This window comes from Physella acuta, unplaced genomic scaffold (genome assembly GCF_028476545.2).
Source record: "Physella acuta isolate Inbredline_101_S28 unplaced genomic scaffold, ASM2847654v3 ptg000239l, whole genome shotgun sequence".
Taxonomy (NCBI): Eukaryota; Metazoa; Mollusca; class Gastropoda; family Physidae; genus Physella; species Physella acuta.
Window position 1 is genome coordinate 303,106 of NW_026731758.1, and position 18,876 is coordinate 321,981.

An 18,876-nucleotide genomic window follows, 5' to 3' on the forward strand; every position below is an offset into this window, starting at 1 on the left:
CTGGTTGCATAACACATTAGAATATGCTTTTTGTTTTTATTTTCCTTCTTTAAATAAAATTTAGTTTATACATTTAATATGTTATTTTCTACAAAAGAGTGTTTAATTAAGTACTCTATATATCGTTGAAGATACTGATCTCGTAGCCTCGGAAAATATTTTGCAAACAGAGAAAGAGATGTACGCGCATGGGCTTTTATATGTTAAGATGTTTGATCCCATAGTCGACTTATTTTGTAGCTAGTAGAAATGATGTTGTTGGACATGTAGGTGACTCAGCCTAACATGTAAGAATGCAGTGCATCCGATTCAATGATCCGTTATTTTTTTTTTTGTTTATATTTTTAAATTTTCAAAAAGATATTTTAAAAGAAAAAGAAATATTATTTAAAACCATGTAAGGTGAATTCAAAAACTTAAAAGAACGTGAATTTTTATAATTTCTTTATTCCTGTATTTATTTCTGTGTTTATTTCTAAACTGACAATTTCAAGTTGTAATTTTTAGTTAATATAGTACTTATCTAAACAGCCCTTACGTTGCCTAAGTTTCTAAGTATAATAAAAGAAAATGTCAATCTTGTCTGACATGTATGTGGCGACACTTGTTTAGTTACAACGGTCACCGGAACAGAAACAGACATCTTTGCCCAGGTAAGTCACACACCCAGACGGTTGAATAACGGTCGATGGGAACTTCCCGTCTGAACAGCCACGCACAACATCTGTAAAGTGAAATGGTGTCATGGAATAAGTATTTACTAAGTCATTGTACGAACTGGCAAGTAAAGGGAATTGAAGAAGTTACCGTCGCGAGGCAAGCGTTGGGCTGCTGGAACCCCTTGGGGGAAAAAGTAGGCCAATATAAGCAATCCTTGAAACGGAATGTGTAAAGAGAAGCAAGGGCTGCTGGGTTTACGTGGGCTCAACTTTAGAGAGATGCCTTAAGCCGACTCCCGTGTAGATGTGTAGCTGCAGAACTTTTGCTTCTTAGAGGCATTGAAGGAATATCTTAAATAAGTCTAGTACAACTTTCTACAGTAATTGTTGACAGGGAATCTATTTACTAGCTAGATGTAGTACAACCTTATTGTTGTTGTGGTGTTAGAGAGCTAAATGTCGTGTGTACATTATCCCCCACCCCCCTGGTCAACCATATCCCCATGGCTATCATTACCCTAACACCTTTACGGTTAACTACCCCCACCCCTGTTGGGAATGCACATTATCTGTATACCTAACCTTTTTCATCTCCAGTTCTCTATCGCTAGCTTAAACCATAAACATTACCGTAATCGTAACTCAAACAACTCTATGTCCATTTCACTAGTATTGCCCTTATTATACTTTCATCCAGGGGCGTAGCGAGGGGGGGGGGGCGGGGGTGCGGACCGCACCGGATGACACCATTTAGGGGGGGTGACACCAAGGCAAAAAATAGCAAAATATATAGAGAAAAAGTTGAGGGGGGTGTAAATCGAAAGTTTGAGGGGGGGGTGCAAATCGAAAGTTTGAGAGGGGGGGGTGCAAATCGAAAACTTGACAGTTTGTCCCCGGAAAGGGTCGCTACGCCTCTGTGGGGGGGGGGGGGTGACACCATCAAGTGCCGCATCGGGTGACACCCGACCTCGCAACGCCACTGCTTAACCGTTGCTTATTATTACATCTTCCTTTACTATCTTCCTCTCAAAAGTAAATATGCAAATCATATAAGTCACTTACGAGTTCCTTGAGCCGTCTGGGTTGTGGTTTTCACACAAGGGCCGTTACAACTGACCACCTTAGTTCTGTTCCAGCCAGTAGTATCCCCATCGGCGGGGCAGGCGTGGCATCTGGCTGTACCGAGGCCACTCTGGCATTTGTAGCAGAGACGGGTTGATGGTGTGGTCGGTGCTGTCGTGGTTGTGGTCCCATCTGGTGCTGTTGTGGTTGTATCGACCACTGACGTATCTGGTAGGAAAAAATAAAACAGTAGTAAAACGTTTTTAATTCTTTAGTCTTTGATAGCATTTTTTTAAACTTTAGTGTGCTCATATACACATGATATTATTGAGTAACGCTAAGACAATGACACAAACAGTTTTACACCAACAAATATAATTTTAAATTCTACAAGGGTAAGTACACTTGTTATTAATAATTAAAAGCTTCCAAACTTTTGAAAATTATAAAACAAATGGCTAAATCAGACTCGTCTGTATACCCTAATATCTTACACGAACCCCTTGAGCATTATTATAAAGATGTATATATACATGTATGGCAAATCGGGTGGTCATGATTCATTGTCCAGTATAGAAATCTAAATGCGTGCACCGATTCAATTGATTGTCGCCACAGTTAAGGATTAAAAGAAAAGTAAGGTCTTCGCGCACTTTCTTGCTAAAAAAATGAAAATTCAAATTGTTTCGATTTTTAAAATATTCCTTTATTCCAAATAGGCGGTCTTATTTCCTCCATTTTTAATAATTTAAATATTTTGCGCCAGTGCAATTAAGTGTCTTAATTATAGACTTTTGTATTTAACTATTGAGTATTTATTTATTTTCGGAAATAGAAATGGGGTTGAGGATATAAAGAGATTATTAGATATTTTATTAAAAGCCACTGCGCACATAATGAACATGAAAACGCGCGTAGTAGAAGTAGCTGAACAGCAAACTAATTTGGACACAATTTTTAATATCAGATTGCATTATCTTTATGTCTTGACCCACGTGCCAACATTGAACCGAATATGTCAGTTAAAAGTGCTCAAAATTTCGCTCGAGCGTATCGATCTATGACGACAGACAGATAGACTGTCGACAGACAGAGGAAGCTAGTTTATTAAAAGCTTGTAAAAATTGTGCTATTATAATAAATCTGGTTTTACTTTTAATGTTTTAAAAATACTATTTGTTTAGCTGCATTGTTTTTATTTTTTTACTTCTTTTTGCAATCATGAATATAATTTTAGAAAGTTTCTTATGATGACTTAAGTTGGGTTAGTGTTACTTTATTTTACAATTGGATTATTTTATTGTTAAAGTAGAGTTAATGTAGTTTGATTGGGTGTTGTACTAAGTTTGGATTAAGAGAAGGGGAAGTGTTCTTAATTAAACTTCGAAATTATTACAAATGTACTTTGTTAATTATATTGTTCCACTAAATTTTGTGAGGAATTATTATTTTTGTGGCAATTATACAATTGTACAGGTTGGTGTATTTGCTATGCACGTTAGTTACTTAAGTAAATGTGAGCATTAGCTTTTCATTGGTGGCACAAAGTCGAACGTTTGCTCTGGGTGAAATACAATAAAGCTATTCAGGTGATGTACTAGAGTTAAGCATCATGATTAAGTACATTAAGTAGATTAAAAATCAATATCAAGCAGACAAAGCATCATGATCAAATAGACTGAGCATCATGATCAAGTAGATTAAGCATCCTTATCAAGTAGACAAAGTATTAGAACAAGTAGACAAACCATCAAATCCTAGTAGATTTAGAATCATGACCAAATAGATTAAGCATTAAAATAAAGTACACAAAGAATCTTGATCTATAGATAATTCATCATAACCAACCAAACTAATCATCAAGATAATGTAGACAAAGCATTGGGATCGAGTAGGCATTATGATATTCGTCTTGGACTTAAGCATCATGAAGTAGACTCAGCATCATACTCACCCACAGCATTTGTTGTCGTTGCGGCGTCAGTTGTGGGTGGGGCGCAGTAATATCTGTCATAGCGTTCCATTATGCCCTCAGCATATTCAACGTATTGGTTAACATCACCGGTCGTGCAGGCATCATCGGCAGTACCAATCAAGCAATCTTTGATCATGAAAGATAACCTGAAATATTAAAACATTGCGAGTTTATTCGATTAGGTATTATGATTATAAATTACCTTGCAATAGTTTGGTGTTTATAAAAGTGGAAAAAAGCACTAATATATAGCTAGGACAGTGTATATAATTATATTTTTACTTTTCCTGTATTTGGAACTTATTAATTACTTTTAGCATAATTATTAATTAAAAAGCCCATTTCATTCGTTTTTATTGTGTAAAAGCAATATTTGCTTCGTCCAATTCACTGCATCTGATTGTGTGGCTAATAGTCCAAAATGTAGTTTGGTATGCAACGTCGATTTACATAACTTTTTAAAATAGCTACCAGAATATCATTTTTAAAGCCAACCTTTATTAACTTATTAATTAGATTTTGTTAAAATGATTTAACAGAAATACACAAAAGGATATAACAGAAGTACTTGCACCACTAAATTATAAAATATATATACTTACAACATAGATAAACATGCAATTAACTGTAATAACAGGAATACTTGAACACAATGATAAGCCAGATAGGGTTACAAAAATAGTGTAACAAGTGTACTTACAAACAGGGTGGAGGACCAGTTAGAGTAAAACACGTCGAAAAATCAGATTTCACCTCAGCCTCCTGGCCACTTCCAGCGCACTGCAGGAACTGTAAACCATCTGAAATAGCAGTAACGTCGACTTCGTATGTGACTTACTATTTGATGTATATCGTGGTTTAAATTGTAATATAATCTCTGAATTACAATATTTGATACAATATAGGATATACTCTTTAATTTACTTAAAGACGGACAACAAAGAAATTTGAGTCGAGTTTTTAGATTTAAATCTGTGATTTACGTTGCCAACGTTAAGACTTTATTGTAATAATCTGGCTAACCACATTGTCTATAACACACAACCACAACCCAAAATCAAGCTATTTCAAGTTAAGTTTAGTTTTGTTTTTTGTTTCATTATATTTTTTGTAAACAATACAGCTCTACTACGAGTCTAAAGTAAAATTCCCCTTTCAAAACTGGCGGGCCAAGTGAATTAGAGTTCACCTGCTTCTGTGACCTCGGCATATGAAGAGAAAGTGCGGTCAGCACTCTGCCCAGCCGCTTTTACTTGTACCTATCAGAGCTGGGTGGACTCAGTGATATTCTATTACTAGTCTGTGTTGATTTTTTTAAAACATAGGAGAATGATTCTCCATCTCTGCTTGTCACTTACTTATGAATCTTTCCATTGAGCAAAAGTATTCCAGAATGTTAGCTATGATGAGGTACGGCTCCCAGACTGGTCCTCTAGGGCAGTTGTCTAGAACTTGAACCACGCAGGCGGCTTTCCTGGAACAAAAAGTCACGATGTAAGTAAATATGACGTAGCTATTCAGAATTGATTAGCACTCACATCCAAGGAGTACTGGTTACCTACAAGTAACAGTAACAAGGATTAAAAATCATTTAACTATCTATATTTTCTACTACACAAATCATTGTTAGCCACACTTTGAACTGACGCTCAGTATCTTAATATCCCGATAACTCACTAAAAAGTAAATTGACAATCAATAAAAAAAATGATACAGATCGACTGAAGTCAGCCTATATATATTTACCTTGAGATATATTGTCTGATATATTTAGTTTGTCATTGAGATCATTTTTGTCCGTATCATTTTCCCTGATATACTTTTTTTCTGAGATCTTTTGTTTCTGAGATCATTTATCTTCGGAGTATTTTGTCTATGGTATTTTGTCTGAGATCGTATGTCATGGAACCTCTTCTTCTTCTTCTTCGTTCTTAATTACTAGTGTTGAAGGGGGTCGAGATTTATCTGCCAGTGGGTTTGAACTCAAGACTTTGTTCGAATTTATCAACCATGAGCTTTTTGCCGACTCGACCACGCCTCCGACACAATTAAGCGTTACGTGTCAACTGGTTATGCGCCATTGAGGCCATTGACTCCGATTTCAGCCTGCTTTTCTTTTTGGATTTGCTTCCATAGCCTTTGTCCAACCAAGAACAAACTACAAGGCAGCAGTTTTTTAATTTTGGAGTTGTCTCTCCTAGAAGAGTGGCTGTCCCCAGCTAACGAGCCTCATCTGCCCGAGGGTTCGAACTCGAGATTTTACGGTTTAGCAACCATGAGCTATACCGACTCGACCACGCCGACCCCTGTCATGGAACCAATTACGCACTTTTAATGTAATTTTTAAAAATATGAATACATCAACGTACTCGCATACTGATGACCATAACAACGTTGCGTTATCATTTATGTAGGTAAAGTCATCGAACTGGTGGAACTCACTCCAAAATTGAGCCACGCAGGCATCAGCGGCCGCAGTTTCTGGGCAGTTGCCTGTTGAAGCAGATAGAGACAAATAACACGCCATTAGGCAAACCAGAGACACAGCTAAAGAGTGTTAATATTAGTGGCTGTTGTAACAAGAACAGGCGCTTTAACGCATTATGATTAAATGAGGCAGCACCATTAAGTATTATAATTCATACAAAAAAACTACTATAAGAAAAAGCAAAATCCTTTTCTATAGTTAATGAGCTTGTGATTGGGTTAACGTTTCTGTTTTCGTTTGTGTTTTTGTGTTTGCGATTGTGTTTGTGTTTGGTTTTGGTTTTGTTTTAGCCATTGTGTTTGCAAATAGTTTGTGTTTCTTTAGCGTTTGCATTTTTGTTTGTGTTTGTGTTTATGTTTTTGTTTTTGTTTTGGTTGCTTTGTCGTTTTGAAAATGTATTGTATGTTCAAGTAACTTCAAGATCATGTGAAGTTTCGTTTTTCGTTTGACAGTGAAAGTTTTTACTTTCCTTGTGTTTTCACTATAGTGTTCCCGACAGAGAGAAAGGCAGACAGACAGACAGAATAGAGTAACTATTGTTATGACGAGATAAATGGCCGCTGACGGAGAAATACAAAACCAAAATCACCACCTCAACTTCAAATTTAACCTAAACGAACGGTATCATTAAATTCGGATTTTTATCCAGAATCGGTGCGTAGTTACTGTACATTCATACTAAATATAGTCGTAGTCATACCCCTCAACCTTGCGCCTAAGCTCAAACTTGACAAAAGTTGTTTTTAGAGTTTATTTCAGACAACTCTTCGTGGGCGGCACCCCCCGTAGAAAGTCTACCTCCCCTATAACGACATATAATTTATATAGAAAATAAACTTTTGCTGGTATCGGCTCCATCTCCAGAAAATTTGGTCGAACACCAACCCAGAAAATTTCAAGTGCCCCGCCACCCTCGAGGGTGAAAAATGTCTGAAAGAAACAATGGTCGCATTTGTAAATCATACATATTAAAGGTAGTGCCTACTTCTATATACAAAACCCGTTTTCTGCTTTTTGCCGCTAAACCCCAATCATGCAGATAGTGTTTCTTTCAAACATTTTTCTCCGGGGAGGAGGGGTACTATACATTTTCTTTTTTTTTGGGGGGGGGGGGGGATGAGGGGGGAGAGCGGTAGATGGGGTACTGCGACAGGTAAAAATATATATTTTATATATACATTTTATTCCGTTCGGGGGGGGGGGTATATGTTTTTCGGCGGTGTACGGGAATCTGCCCCCTCGCCATAGAGATGCCTTTTAAGATTAGACAAATAAATTAAGCAATAATATTAGTGTCTGTATTATCGAGTGTCGATTACGACATTATTTTTATGGCAATAATTATATTCACTCTAGAATCAATGACGTCGTTTTTTTCGTGTGGTTTTGAAAGAAACATTGGTTGCATTTGTAGATCATGCAGAATAAACGTAGACTCTACTTCTATATCTACTACATTTGCCGCTAAACCTCAATCATGTAGATTGTGTTTCTATCAGACTTTTTATCTTCGTTGGGGGGCTGACACTGATTAAAGTATATATTTTATATATAGAAAATGTATTTTGTTCGGGGGAAGGGGGCGGTAGATGTTCTTCCGCGCATAGGGGAGGGGGGCTCTGCCCTCCTCCTAATGAAATGCCTGAAACAAACTCTACACGCAGACCCCTTTCAGGATATTAGAAAAATAAATGAAGTGGTAATGTCAGTATCTTAATTATCAAGTATATACGACGTCATTATTATTGTGTATTTTTTTTTGGGGCTTTTTAATTCTATGTTTGCTCTAGTATCAATGACGTCATATTGTTGTGTGTACTTTTCCGGCTTTAGATTATTCCCTATATGTTGCATGTGACGTCACGTTTCGTTTTTCTTTTTGACTGTGAAAGTTTTTACTTTGCTTGTGTTTTCTCTATATTGTTCATGGATGACAGATAAACAGACAGAGCAGAGGCGTAGCGAGGGGGGGGGGGGGCGGACCGCACGGGGTGACACCATTTGGGGGATGACACCAAGGCAAAAAATAACAATATACATAGAGAAAAATGATAATTCCACTTAATTAAGTGATTAAATCGAGTGTTAAATAGTATTTTAAGAGGAGCAAATCGAAAGTTTGAGGGTAGGGGGTGCAAATCGAAAGTTTGAGGGGGGGGATGCAAATCGAAAGTTTGAGGGGGGTGGTGCAAATCGAAAATTGAAAGTTTGTCCCATGGAAGGGTCGCTACGCCTCTGGGGGTGACACCATTAACTGCCTCGCTACGCCACTGATACAGTGTGACAGAATAGTGAAATATTATAGAAGATTTGAATAGTTATTAGCACAGCTATAAAATATAGATATTTGACAAAATATTCACCATCACTTACACTGTTCTTCGTCATAAGAATTCAAAGGTTACCTGAACGTTCTATTACATTCTAGAAATGTGTTTTAATTTGGTTAGGTCGTTATCAATCACTATTTTTAACCTAAAACCTAAAGTTAAAATCTAACAACTAAATATACCTAAACATGAAAATCAGAATGAAGACAGATAGCATTCAAAGCTAAGTTTAATACAAAGCTAAACTTAAAAACACGATAGCGATCTAATAATATATATTCTAGCTGTTATGTGGATAAACACAATTTTTGACAAAATGTTGACTCTAACCATAAGAATATGTTTTCTAAAAATTGTAGACCTAAATCTTTGTTTCACAACTTATACAGCATATAACATGCACACTTTCAGTTGTTTTAAAATAATCCCGTTTCTGGCGATAATTTTTAAATACTCCTCCGTTTTTAATTTTCCAAAATAGAGGTATGTTAATGTGTAAGTAAACTGACATGTGTCAGATTAAAATAGACTGGCAGATAATAAAAATGTCTGTACATACTTGCTTTACATCCGTAAATAGATAGCAACAACAGGATAATAGCTCTCATTGTGGACTGCTCTCTGGCCGTTGTTTGTAGAATCTTGTGGGTAATCAGTTTTCCGAATGACTCGTCAATAAAGAAAACGACTCTTTAAATAAAACACTGTTCAAACAAAAACAAAACAATTCAACGGCAATAAAGTATCCTGAAAACAAAATGGATACTGCAGTTAAGTCAGATGTCATTGATTTCATGGATATCTTCAAAACGTTTCTAACATAACATTTAATCATAAAATATATGTTAAACTTGACAGGTGATGGCGTGAGTTGGACGTGGGTGGAGAAGTTCGTTATGCACTCATCACCGTTTAGTGATTCTATCAATTCATAACTCATTGTTTTCATCAATACATAAGTTAGTGACTCTACTGACTCTACCAGCACGAGTCAGTGATTATATCTATACATGAGTCAGTGATTATATCTATACATGAGTCAGTGACTCTAGCAGTACATGAGTCAGTGACTCTACCAGTACATGAGTCCGTGATTATATCTATACACGAGTCATTGTTTTCACCAATACATAAGTCAGCGACTCTACCAGTAAATTAGTCAGTAATTCTGTCAATACATAAGCAAGGTATTCTATCAATACATTACTGATACTAATCATCACTGTAATATTAAATACGTAGAATTCAAAAATATGTTAAAGAAGAAATAAAAATATTGTTTTTAACTAAATTTAATAGACGTTGACTTAAAAAGTTAAAACTCTTTATTGATTTCAAAACGATTTTAAGGAAAAGTGTAACGGTCAACATCGCGAGGCAAGTTTTTGACTGAAATGAACCCCCAAGGGATTAGAAAAGTAAGCAGACCAAAGTAATCCTGGAGAAGAAAAGTGGAAGTCTTCTCATCCTGAAATTAAACGGCAAATGGAGGGGAGGGCTTTACATTAATGAGTCACCATGTAGGTATACACAATATAAGAGCTATTTAGATTTAAAATATAAATAGATACTTTCAACATAAAGAAACATGACGCTAAGCGGCTCTTCTGCACAAAAAGTTGCACTGTAATAGACATAGATCTATATTATCTTCACAATGTGAGGACAAGAGTGATAAAAGATGGCTACCAGCGGGTAACGACATATAGTGATATCTGTAAAGTGAGATATCGAGATAAATATAGTAATAAGGAGGCATATAGTGATATCTGTAAAGTGAGATATCGAGATAAATATAGTAATAAGGAGGCATATAGTGATATCTGTAAAGTGAGATATCGAGATAAATATAGTAATAAGGAGGCATATAGTGATATCTGTAAAGTGAGATATCGAGATAAATATAGTAATAAGGAGGCATATAGTGATATCTGTAAAGTGAGATATCGAGATAAATATAGTAATAAGGAGGCATATAGTGATATCTGTAAAGTGAGATATCGAGATAAATATAGTAATAAGGAGGCATATAGTGATATCTGTAAAGTGAGATATCGAGATAGTGATATAGTGAGATGACAAGAGAGGTGTAGGTGTAGGTGTAGGTGTAGGTGTAGGTGTAGGTGTAGGTGTAGGTGTAGGTGTAGGTGTAGGTGTAGGTGTAGGTGTAGGTGTAGGTGTAGGTGTAGGTGTAGGTGTAGGTGTAGGTGTAGGTGTAGGTGTAGGTGTAGGTGTAGGTGTAGGTGTAGGTGTAGGTGTAGGTGTAGGTGTAGGTGTAGGTGTAGGTGTAGGTGTAGGTGTAGGTGTAGGTGTAGGTGTAGGTGTAGGTGTAGGTGTAGGTGTAGGTGTAGGTGTAGGTGTAGGTGTAGGTGTAGGTGTAGGTGTAGGTGTAGGTGTAGGTGTAGGTGTAGGTGTAGGTGTAGGTGTAGGTGTAGGTGTAGGTGTAGGTGTAGGTGTAGGTGTAGGTGTAGGTGTAGGTGTAGGTGTAGGTGTAGGTGTAGGTGTAGGTGTAGGTGTAGGTGTAGGTGTAGGTGTAGGTGTAGGTGTAGGTGTAGGTGTAGGTGTAGGTGTAGGTGTAGGTGTAGGTGTAGGTGTAGGTGTAGGTGTAGGTGTAGGTGTAGGTGTAGGTGTAGGTGTAGGTGTAGGTGTAGGTGTAGGTGTAGGTGTAGGTGTAGGTGTAGGTGTAGGTGTAGGTGTAGGAGTAAGAGTAAGAGTAAGAGTAAGAGTAAGAGTAAGAGTAAGAGTAAGAGTAAGAGTAAGAGTAAGAGTAAGGGTAAGGGTAAGGGTAAGGGTAAGGGTAAGGGTAAGGGTAAGGGTAAGGGTAAGGGTAAGGGTAAGGGTAAGGGTAAGGGTAAGGGTAAGGGTAAGGGTAAGGGTAAGGGTAAGGGTAAGGGTAAGGGTAAGGGTAAGGGTAAGGGTAAGGGTAAGGGTAAGGGTAAGGGTAAGGGTAAGGGTAAGGGTAAGGGTAAGGGTAAGGGTAAGGGTAAGGGTAAGGGTAAGGGTAAGGGTAAGGGTAAGGGTAAGGGTAAGGGTAAGGGTAAGGGTAAGGGTAAGGGTAAGGGTAAGGGTAAGGGTAAGGGTAAGGGTAAGGGTAAGGGTAAGGGTAAGGGTAAGGGTAAGGGTAAGGGTAAGGGTAAGGGTAAGGGTAAGGGTAAGGGTAAAGGTAAAGGTAAAGGTAAGGGTAAGGGTAAGCGTACGGTTTGCTGGTGTGAGTTGTAGAACGATGGTTTAAGTGAACCAAATGATCGTTATCGATTTAGTGTGTGTGGGGTGAAGGTGTGTATGTGGGAGGGTTGATGGGAGGGGGAGATAATCCATGTCATTATTTACATCGTAGTGAATTGTCTTTTGTTTGTTAGCTAAGCCTGTTTTTATGACCGGCTGTTGTTGAACACACCAACATTTGTCCTACACTGTTAGATCTATACAACATACATTAGCAACTGTCCACTACACGGCACGCTGCTTACCTCATCCCCGCGCAGAAGAGTGGGTGTATAGCAAGCAAACATCAAATATTCGATTACATCCCACTCATTTCGTCAGAAAAAAAACACTTTGATTTGAAGTGTACGTCATATGACTTCTGTATTGACGTGCGTCGTTTTACAGAAGCTAAAATCAGCCTTTGAAGAAATAATTTTAACGACAGTGTAATGAAGCGATGCAGTTAATCTTCTTAAGTCCCCCTAGATCTAACAACAACATGTGTTGTTTTCTTGTCTACGCCGGCTTTTTGACATTCGCAGATGTGCACTTACATTCCCTCACATCTCCTCTCAATCAACTCTGGTTGTTATGTGGTTGCCCGGTCAAGTAATATGTGGTTGTCTTTGGCTGTGTCGTCAAATGATGTAAGGTTTATAGGTGATTTTGTCATCAAATCAACTCTTGTTGTCATGTGGTCGTGTCTTTAGACAAGTGTGGTTTGTATGAGGTTGTGTCTCTAGACCAAATGTGGTTTGTATGTGGTATTGTCTCTAGACCAAATGTGGTTTGTATGAGGTTGTGTCTCTAGACCAAATGTGGTTTGTATGTGGTATTGTCTCTAGACCAAATGTGGTTTGTATGAGGTTGTGTCTCTAGACCAAATGTGGTTTGTATGTGGTATTGTCTCTAGACCAAATGTGGTTTGTATGAGGTTGTGTCTCTAGACCAAATGTGGTTTGTATGTGGTATTGTCTCTAGACCAAATGTGGTTTGTATGAGGTTGTGTCTCTAGACCAAATGTGGTTTGTATGTGGTATTGTCTCTAGACCAAATGTGGTTTGTATGTGGTTGTGTCTCTAGACCAAATGTGGTTTGTATGTGGTTGTGATGAAAGGGAAAATCTGGCTAACTTCAAATCGACTGCGGTTTGAGTGTGTGTGATGGGGTGGGTGGGTGGTAAAACATTTGATGTGTGTGGGGGGCAAGTTAACCTTTTGATGTGCGTGTGTGGGGGGGGGGGGGTAAAGTCTTTGTAGATCTATATTGATGAATCAATCATTTAATGAATCATTATTGAAAATTTTTTTTCACAAACTTTTGTTTGTTTATGACCATAATTACACTTGAACCTAATCATCTCTAATCACTCCCATAATTCAGCTTATCGTCTACCCACCCCTACAGTTAAATCTGCAGTGTACCCACCCCTACACTTTAATCTGCAGTCTACCCACCCCTACACTTTAATCTGCAGTCTACTCACCCCTACACTTTAATCTGCAGTCTACCACTCCTACACTTTAATCTGCAGTCTACCCACCCCTACAGTTAAATCTGCAGTGTACCCACCCCTACACTTTAATCTGCAGTCTACCCACCCCTACACTTTAATCTGCAGTGTACCCACCCCTACACTTTAATCTGCAGTCTACCCACACCTACACTTTAATCTGCAGTCTACCCACCCCTAGAGTTAAATCTGCAGTGTACCCACCCCTACGGTTTAATCTGCAGTCTACCCACCCCAATAGTTTAATCTGCAGTGTACCCACCCCAATAGTTTAATCTGCAGTCTACCCACCCCAATAGTTTAATCTGCAGTCTACCCACCCCTACAGTTAAATCTGCAGTGTACCCACCCCAACAGTTTAATCTGCAGTCTACACACCCCTACACTTTAATCTGCAGTCTACACACCCCTACAGTTTAATCTCTAGTCTACCCACCCCTACACTTTAATCTGCAGTCTACCCACCCCTACGGTTTAATCTGCAGTCTACCCACCCCTACACTTTAATCTGCAGTCTACCCACCCCAATAGTTTAATCTGCAGTCTACCCACCCCAATAGTTTAATCTGCAGTCTACCCACCCCTACACTTTAATCTGCAGTCTACCCACCCCTACACTTTAATCTGTAGTCTACCCACCCCTACACTTTAATCTGCAGTGTACCCATCCCTACACTTTAATCTGCAATCTACCCACCTCTACACTTTAATCTGCAGTCTACCCACCCCTACACTTTAATCTGCAGTCTACCTACCTCTACACTTTAATCTGCAGTCTACCCACCCCTACACTTTAATCTGCAGTCTACCCACCCCTACACTTTAATCTGCAGTCTACCCACCCCAATAGTTTAATCTGCAGTCTACCCACCCCTACACTTTAATCTGCAGTCTACCCACCCCAACAGTTTAATCTGCAGTCTACCCACCCCTACACTTTAACTTAACGTCTACCTACCCCTAAACACACCTTTTTGATCATCTCCATAGGTATTGCATAGTTACATATACCAAATGTCAATGGGGACATGACAATACGTTCCCTTATCGTGCAAAGTATGACTAGACTAAAAAAACAACAAATTAAAGCTTATGTAGGACTCCATGACTAAATTTACATGTAGTGTTCAGTCAAACAATCAACCAATCGTCTTTCAACCCCTTGGGTCTCCCAGGCACCTTAGTTTATTTTCTCATACATTTCTGCCACCCTACTCGGTCCTCTGCTGCTGTAAGTAGTTAGGTGACCTTGATGACCTCCATTTAATGACGTCTTTGCCTTTCTCGTCTCTCTCTCCTGGCACCGTGCCCTGCATGATTGTTATAATTGTCCGTTGGCTCGTGTGGCATGACCACACCCCGCCCATACCATCTCAGTGTCCTAGTTTGATCCTTTCAAGAACCTCTTCATATCTCATTCGATCTCTGTATGAAATCGTTAGGTGTATGCGTCAATCGGTTCCATACTTCAAAGAGAAGAAATTCACGGTCGAGGAAATTGAGAGCGAGATAGATTGTTAACGAGATACCCTCAGAGCTCTGTTCAGTTGTTAACCCCGTATCCTGACGATGATTCTGTTCTACGTCGTTGCGCACCAGCCAGTGCGAATATTGATCGAGATACAAACTCATTAAATCTCAGACCATAAAACAAACCAGGCTTAAGAACGTAGACGTAATTACAAGAATTGTAGCTAGCAGTCACTGATATATGTCCAAGTACCTCCAAATTTTCTATATACAGACGTTATAAAACGAGGTACCTATAGCAACATATTTCGCTGTTTATCCAAACTAGACATGTACGGTTATGCTGAATGTATATCAAATAAAAACAGTAAACGGAGAAGAAAAATTGGTGTATTCAAGATTGACAAATTATTATAATTAATATATAATAGTTAATTCTTCTGTTCTGTTTATGGGAAAATACCCAAACTCTAACTTCATTTTTAGAACATTTTTCAATACAAATAAATAACAAATTTAGTTTTTTAATTGGCATTCAAAGAGTCTTAGTTTGTTTTTGCTTTCAATTGTTTAAGTCGGTTTTCCAATACAACATCTTATTTTTCATTTTAAAAATTCTACTAATTTTATTCAGTCTAAATGTAAATGTATATTGATGTGTGTGTGTGTGTGGTGGATGTGTGTGTTTTGTGTGTTTGTTTAGTGTGTGTGTGCGTGCGTGTTTGTGTATAAATATATATATATATATATATATATATACATAAATAAATATATATATATACACGAGTGTATGTGTGTCTGTGTGTGCGTGCGTGCGTGTGTGTGAGATTGTGTTTGTGTGTGTGGTGGATGTGTGTGTTTAGTGTGTGTGTCTAGTGTGTGTGTGCGTGCGTGTTTGTGGATATATATATATATATATATATATATATATATATATATATATATATATATATATATATATATATATATATATATATATACATACCCGAGTGTATGTGTGTCTGTGTGTGCATGCGTGTGTGTGAGTGAGTGAGTGTGTGTGAGCGTGTGTATGTGTGTGTAACCATCTGTATTTATTTTGTCAAACTCTTGAAATCTGGGACATTGATTGATCAACGTCTGTAAGGCGCTACAGTATTTAGACTGACCGCTGTATTTTACGGACATCGGACACGATTTCCTGTCACACACCTACATGAAACCTAGTTAAATATGAATGAGACCCGAGATTTTCACCCAGTTTCTCTAGTTTTGCTAATGCACGTGAGGCATAATTATGCAACCAGATTACAATATCCATTCATGTGTTTACTCATTTCCAGTGTTTATTGGTCCGTGATAAAATTATTACGGGTGAATTTCAAACCAGACCCTTTTATAATATTACAGAGAAAATATTAATTCAAGCTTCACTTGTTTTGACAAGCACATTGTTGTCAAATCTACATATTCTAGAGATAAAGAGATGGAAAAAAGGGTTTCGTAAGCTCACAATTGATTGCCATTTGTGCCGAGGTTTCTGCGGGCAGTTTTACCTTGATTGATAGCATAAGCTGTCGCTGTCTTAGGTTCTGTTAGCACAAAATTTAGCAGAGTTTTCATGAAAAGTTGTATTCGTTTGAAAGTGAATATTTATTTTTTCTTGCAGAGAAAATAGAAGTGTATAATGTGGATGTCAAGCTTACAAACACTATGTGCAATAGCAGCTTTCGTGTTGAATATTTACCATCTTTACTCAGGTATTATCGTTTCTACTGTATTTACATTACGTGTTATTTAATGAGAGACACAACAGTATGTTTTTATTCTGCACAATTATAACTATTCTAGGACAATACTTATTAATAAACTTTACCTCGAAAAACAAAAAAAAGACATTGAATCAAACTACGTCCACCACGTCATGTGCTAATTAGTACCTTATAACACCTCTATACTAACTGCCTTTGATCGTAAATAAATTAAGAATGAAATGTTTGTACATCAGTCTTAAATAGAAGTAGGCCTATCTACTTTCAAGTATTGTGAAAATCAAACAATGTTGAAATGTTGAAAACATTACAATTTTGAGCGCAATATTAATTTCTATTTTCATATTAAGAACACTTATATTTTTGTTAGCAAAACCATAAAACACTGTACGATTCCTCCTACAGCTGAGGTTAGAGAGTTTGACTACACGACATACGACACCAGCAAGATCATGATACTACAGCTCGGCCTACAGTACAGCATTGAGTCGGAGACCCTGTGTGCCATGCAATGTAAAAATGTCAACATGACGTGCTATGGTTTCAGCTACAACGTTGACAACAAACTTTGTTCGTTAGGTACGTAATACAAACTTACACGTATTTTCATGAACAATTTAAACTGACGAGGTTTTTTTTTTTTTATAAAAGTTTTAATATTGCATATTAAAGTTTAAAACCCATAAAATGTATATACAATAGGGGTCGGCGTGGTCGAGTCGGTAAAGCTCATGGTTGCTAAACCGATATGTCTCGAGCTCGAACCCTCGGACAGATGAAGCTCGTTAGCTGGCGACAGCCACTCTACTAGGAGAGACAACTCCAAAATCAAACAACTGCTGCCTTGTAGTTTGTTCTTGGTTGGACAAAGGCTATGGAAGCAAATCCAAAAAGAAAAGCAGGCTGAAATCGGAGTCAATCCTTAATTGTGTTGGAGGGGGATCTATTCCGACACTAAAATTGAGAACGAAGAAGAAGAAGCCTATACAATATGATTCAGCTCCTTGCACGACAATTTGGTTTAAATTTCCGTAGAAAGTGAGAAAATGATACTTTAGTTTTTGACAGCTAATTACTTTTTTCTTTTCTTCAGGCTCTTGGCTGGTACCCAACAACGGCAGCGGACCACGGGAAAACCTGTTCTCCCTGGGGCCGTTCTGCAACACGACAGCCAACGTGACCTTGCAGCCAGACGGCGACCTAACCTCTTGTGACAAATACGCATGCTCAGGTAAGTTGTGTGTGGGTCAAAGGGGCCTGAAGAAAAGTTATTTAGTACGTTAGAAGAGACGGTAGAAATAAAATAAACGAAGACAAGTGAGGACCTATTTTTGATTAATATAATTTTTGAAGATTTCTGAAAAGAACGTATCCTCACTATTGTTCGTTTCTGTCATTCACATTCCAGCTCACCAAGTCAGTGTCGGCAAGAACACGATAGTCGAGAACATTCCACGTTACAAATCGTGCAGTGACGTCACAAACCCAACGAGCCCGCGTCAACTGATCCGGCTTTACAACGGTCTAGTCGTCATGTGCGACACAGTTACTGACGGTGGCGGATGGACCATTTTCCAAAGACGCATCACCGGAGATTTGGGGTTTAATCGGAACTGGGCGGAGTATAAAGAGGGGTTTGGGGACTACGGGGACGGGGAGTTCTATCTTGGGAATGAAAACATCCACTGTATGACAAGTAACGGGGTGTACAACATGAGGACGGACGTGAAGTGGCTGGGTAACGACTACGCCTTCAACTTCACCGGATTTCGTTTAGCCAACGAGTCAAAGAACTACGCCTTCATCGTGTCCTCCGCGAGCCCACTGGTCTACGGCAACCACAACAACTCCTTGTTTTCCACCTACGACAGAGACAACGACCCTGGCACAAAAAGCAGCTGTGCCCTGGCCTTCAAGACCGCCTGGTGGTACTGCGCAGGGTGTCAGCACTTCAACCTCAACGGCGTGTGGGGTCAGACCGGCGTCTATGGGGTCTACGCCAAGACGCTGTCTTTTGAAAGTGGTATCAACTTCACCGAGATGAAATTTAGACCTGGTTAATTTCTTATCAGATCAGATAAGGCTCGTTAGCTGGGACAGCAACCCGACTAGTAGAGAAAACTCCAAAATCAAACAACTGCTGTCTTGTAGTTTGTATTTATATTCGCGCTTAGGTTTCGTTTGCGTTATTGTTTGCATTATTACGTTTATGATTGCATTTAACTGTTTGTATATTTTTGCGTTGATGATTGAATTTATATTTGCGTTTATGTTTGCGTTTATGTTTATGCTTATGCTTGCGGTTATTGTAATGCTTACATTTGCGTTTGCGTTTATGTTTGCGTTTATTTTTATGTTTAATTCACAGAAATTTGCTAGGACAGATTAATTTTAGCAGTATGATCATGGCATTTTGTGTGT

At 38.3% G+C, this 18,876-nt stretch overlaps 2 protein-coding genes across 2 annotated transcripts; one reads left to right on the forward strand and one right to left on the reverse strand.

The window, feature by feature from the left end:
• Nucleotides 1-608: 608 nt before the first annotated feature.
• On the reverse strand, nucleotides 609-9,148 carry LOC131938228 (uncharacterized). The gene is made up of 7 exons (XM_059296149.1): nucleotides 9,074-9,148; nucleotides 6,066-6,189; nucleotides 5,055-5,170; nucleotides 4,397-4,496; nucleotides 3,676-3,842; nucleotides 1,722-1,949; nucleotides 609-724 (listed from the first exon to the last, which is right to left on the reverse strand). The coding sequence occupies exons 1-7, from the start codon at nucleotides 9,120-9,122 to the stop codon at nucleotides 609-611; spliced, it is 900 nt and encodes a 299-aa protein (XP_059152132.1). The 5' UTR covers nucleotides 9,123-9,148.
• A 7,248-nt stretch (nucleotides 9,149-16,396) lies between these two features.
• On the forward strand, nucleotides 16,397-18,516 carry LOC131938229 (fibrinogen-like protein A). The gene is made up of 4 exons (XM_059296151.1): nucleotides 16,397-16,443; nucleotides 16,826-17,034; nucleotides 17,549-17,686; nucleotides 17,864-18,516. The coding sequence occupies exons 1-4, from the start codon at nucleotides 16,397-16,399 to the stop codon at nucleotides 18,514-18,516; spliced, it is 1,047 nt and encodes a 348-aa protein (XP_059152134.1).
• Nucleotides 18,517-18,876: the final 360 nt, after the last annotated feature.

Coding starts and splice junctions, on each gene's coding strand:
- LOC131938228 (XM_059296149.1), bottom strand. CDS start 9,122: ATGAGAGCTATTATCCTGTTGTTGCTATCTATTTACGGATGTAAAGCA. Junction 6,190..9,073: donor TATTTACGGATGTAAAGCAA/GTATGTACAGAC, acceptor CTGCTTCAACAG/GCAACTGCCCAGAAACTGCG. Junction 3,843..4,396: donor ACTGGTCCTCCACCCTGTTT/GTAAGTACACTT, acceptor TTAATATTTCAG/GTTATCTTTCATGATCAAAG.
- LOC131938229 (XM_059296151.1), top strand. CDS start 16,397: ATGTGCAATAGCAGCTTTCGTGTTGAATATTTACCATCTTTACTCAG. Junction 16,444..16,825: donor TATTTACCATCTTTACTCAG/GTATTATCGTTT, acceptor TATTTTTGTTAG/CAAAACCATAAAACACTGTA. Junction 17,035..17,548: donor CAACAAACTTTGTTCGTTAG/GTACGTAATACA, acceptor TCTTTTCTTCAG/GCTCTTGGCTGGTACCCAAC.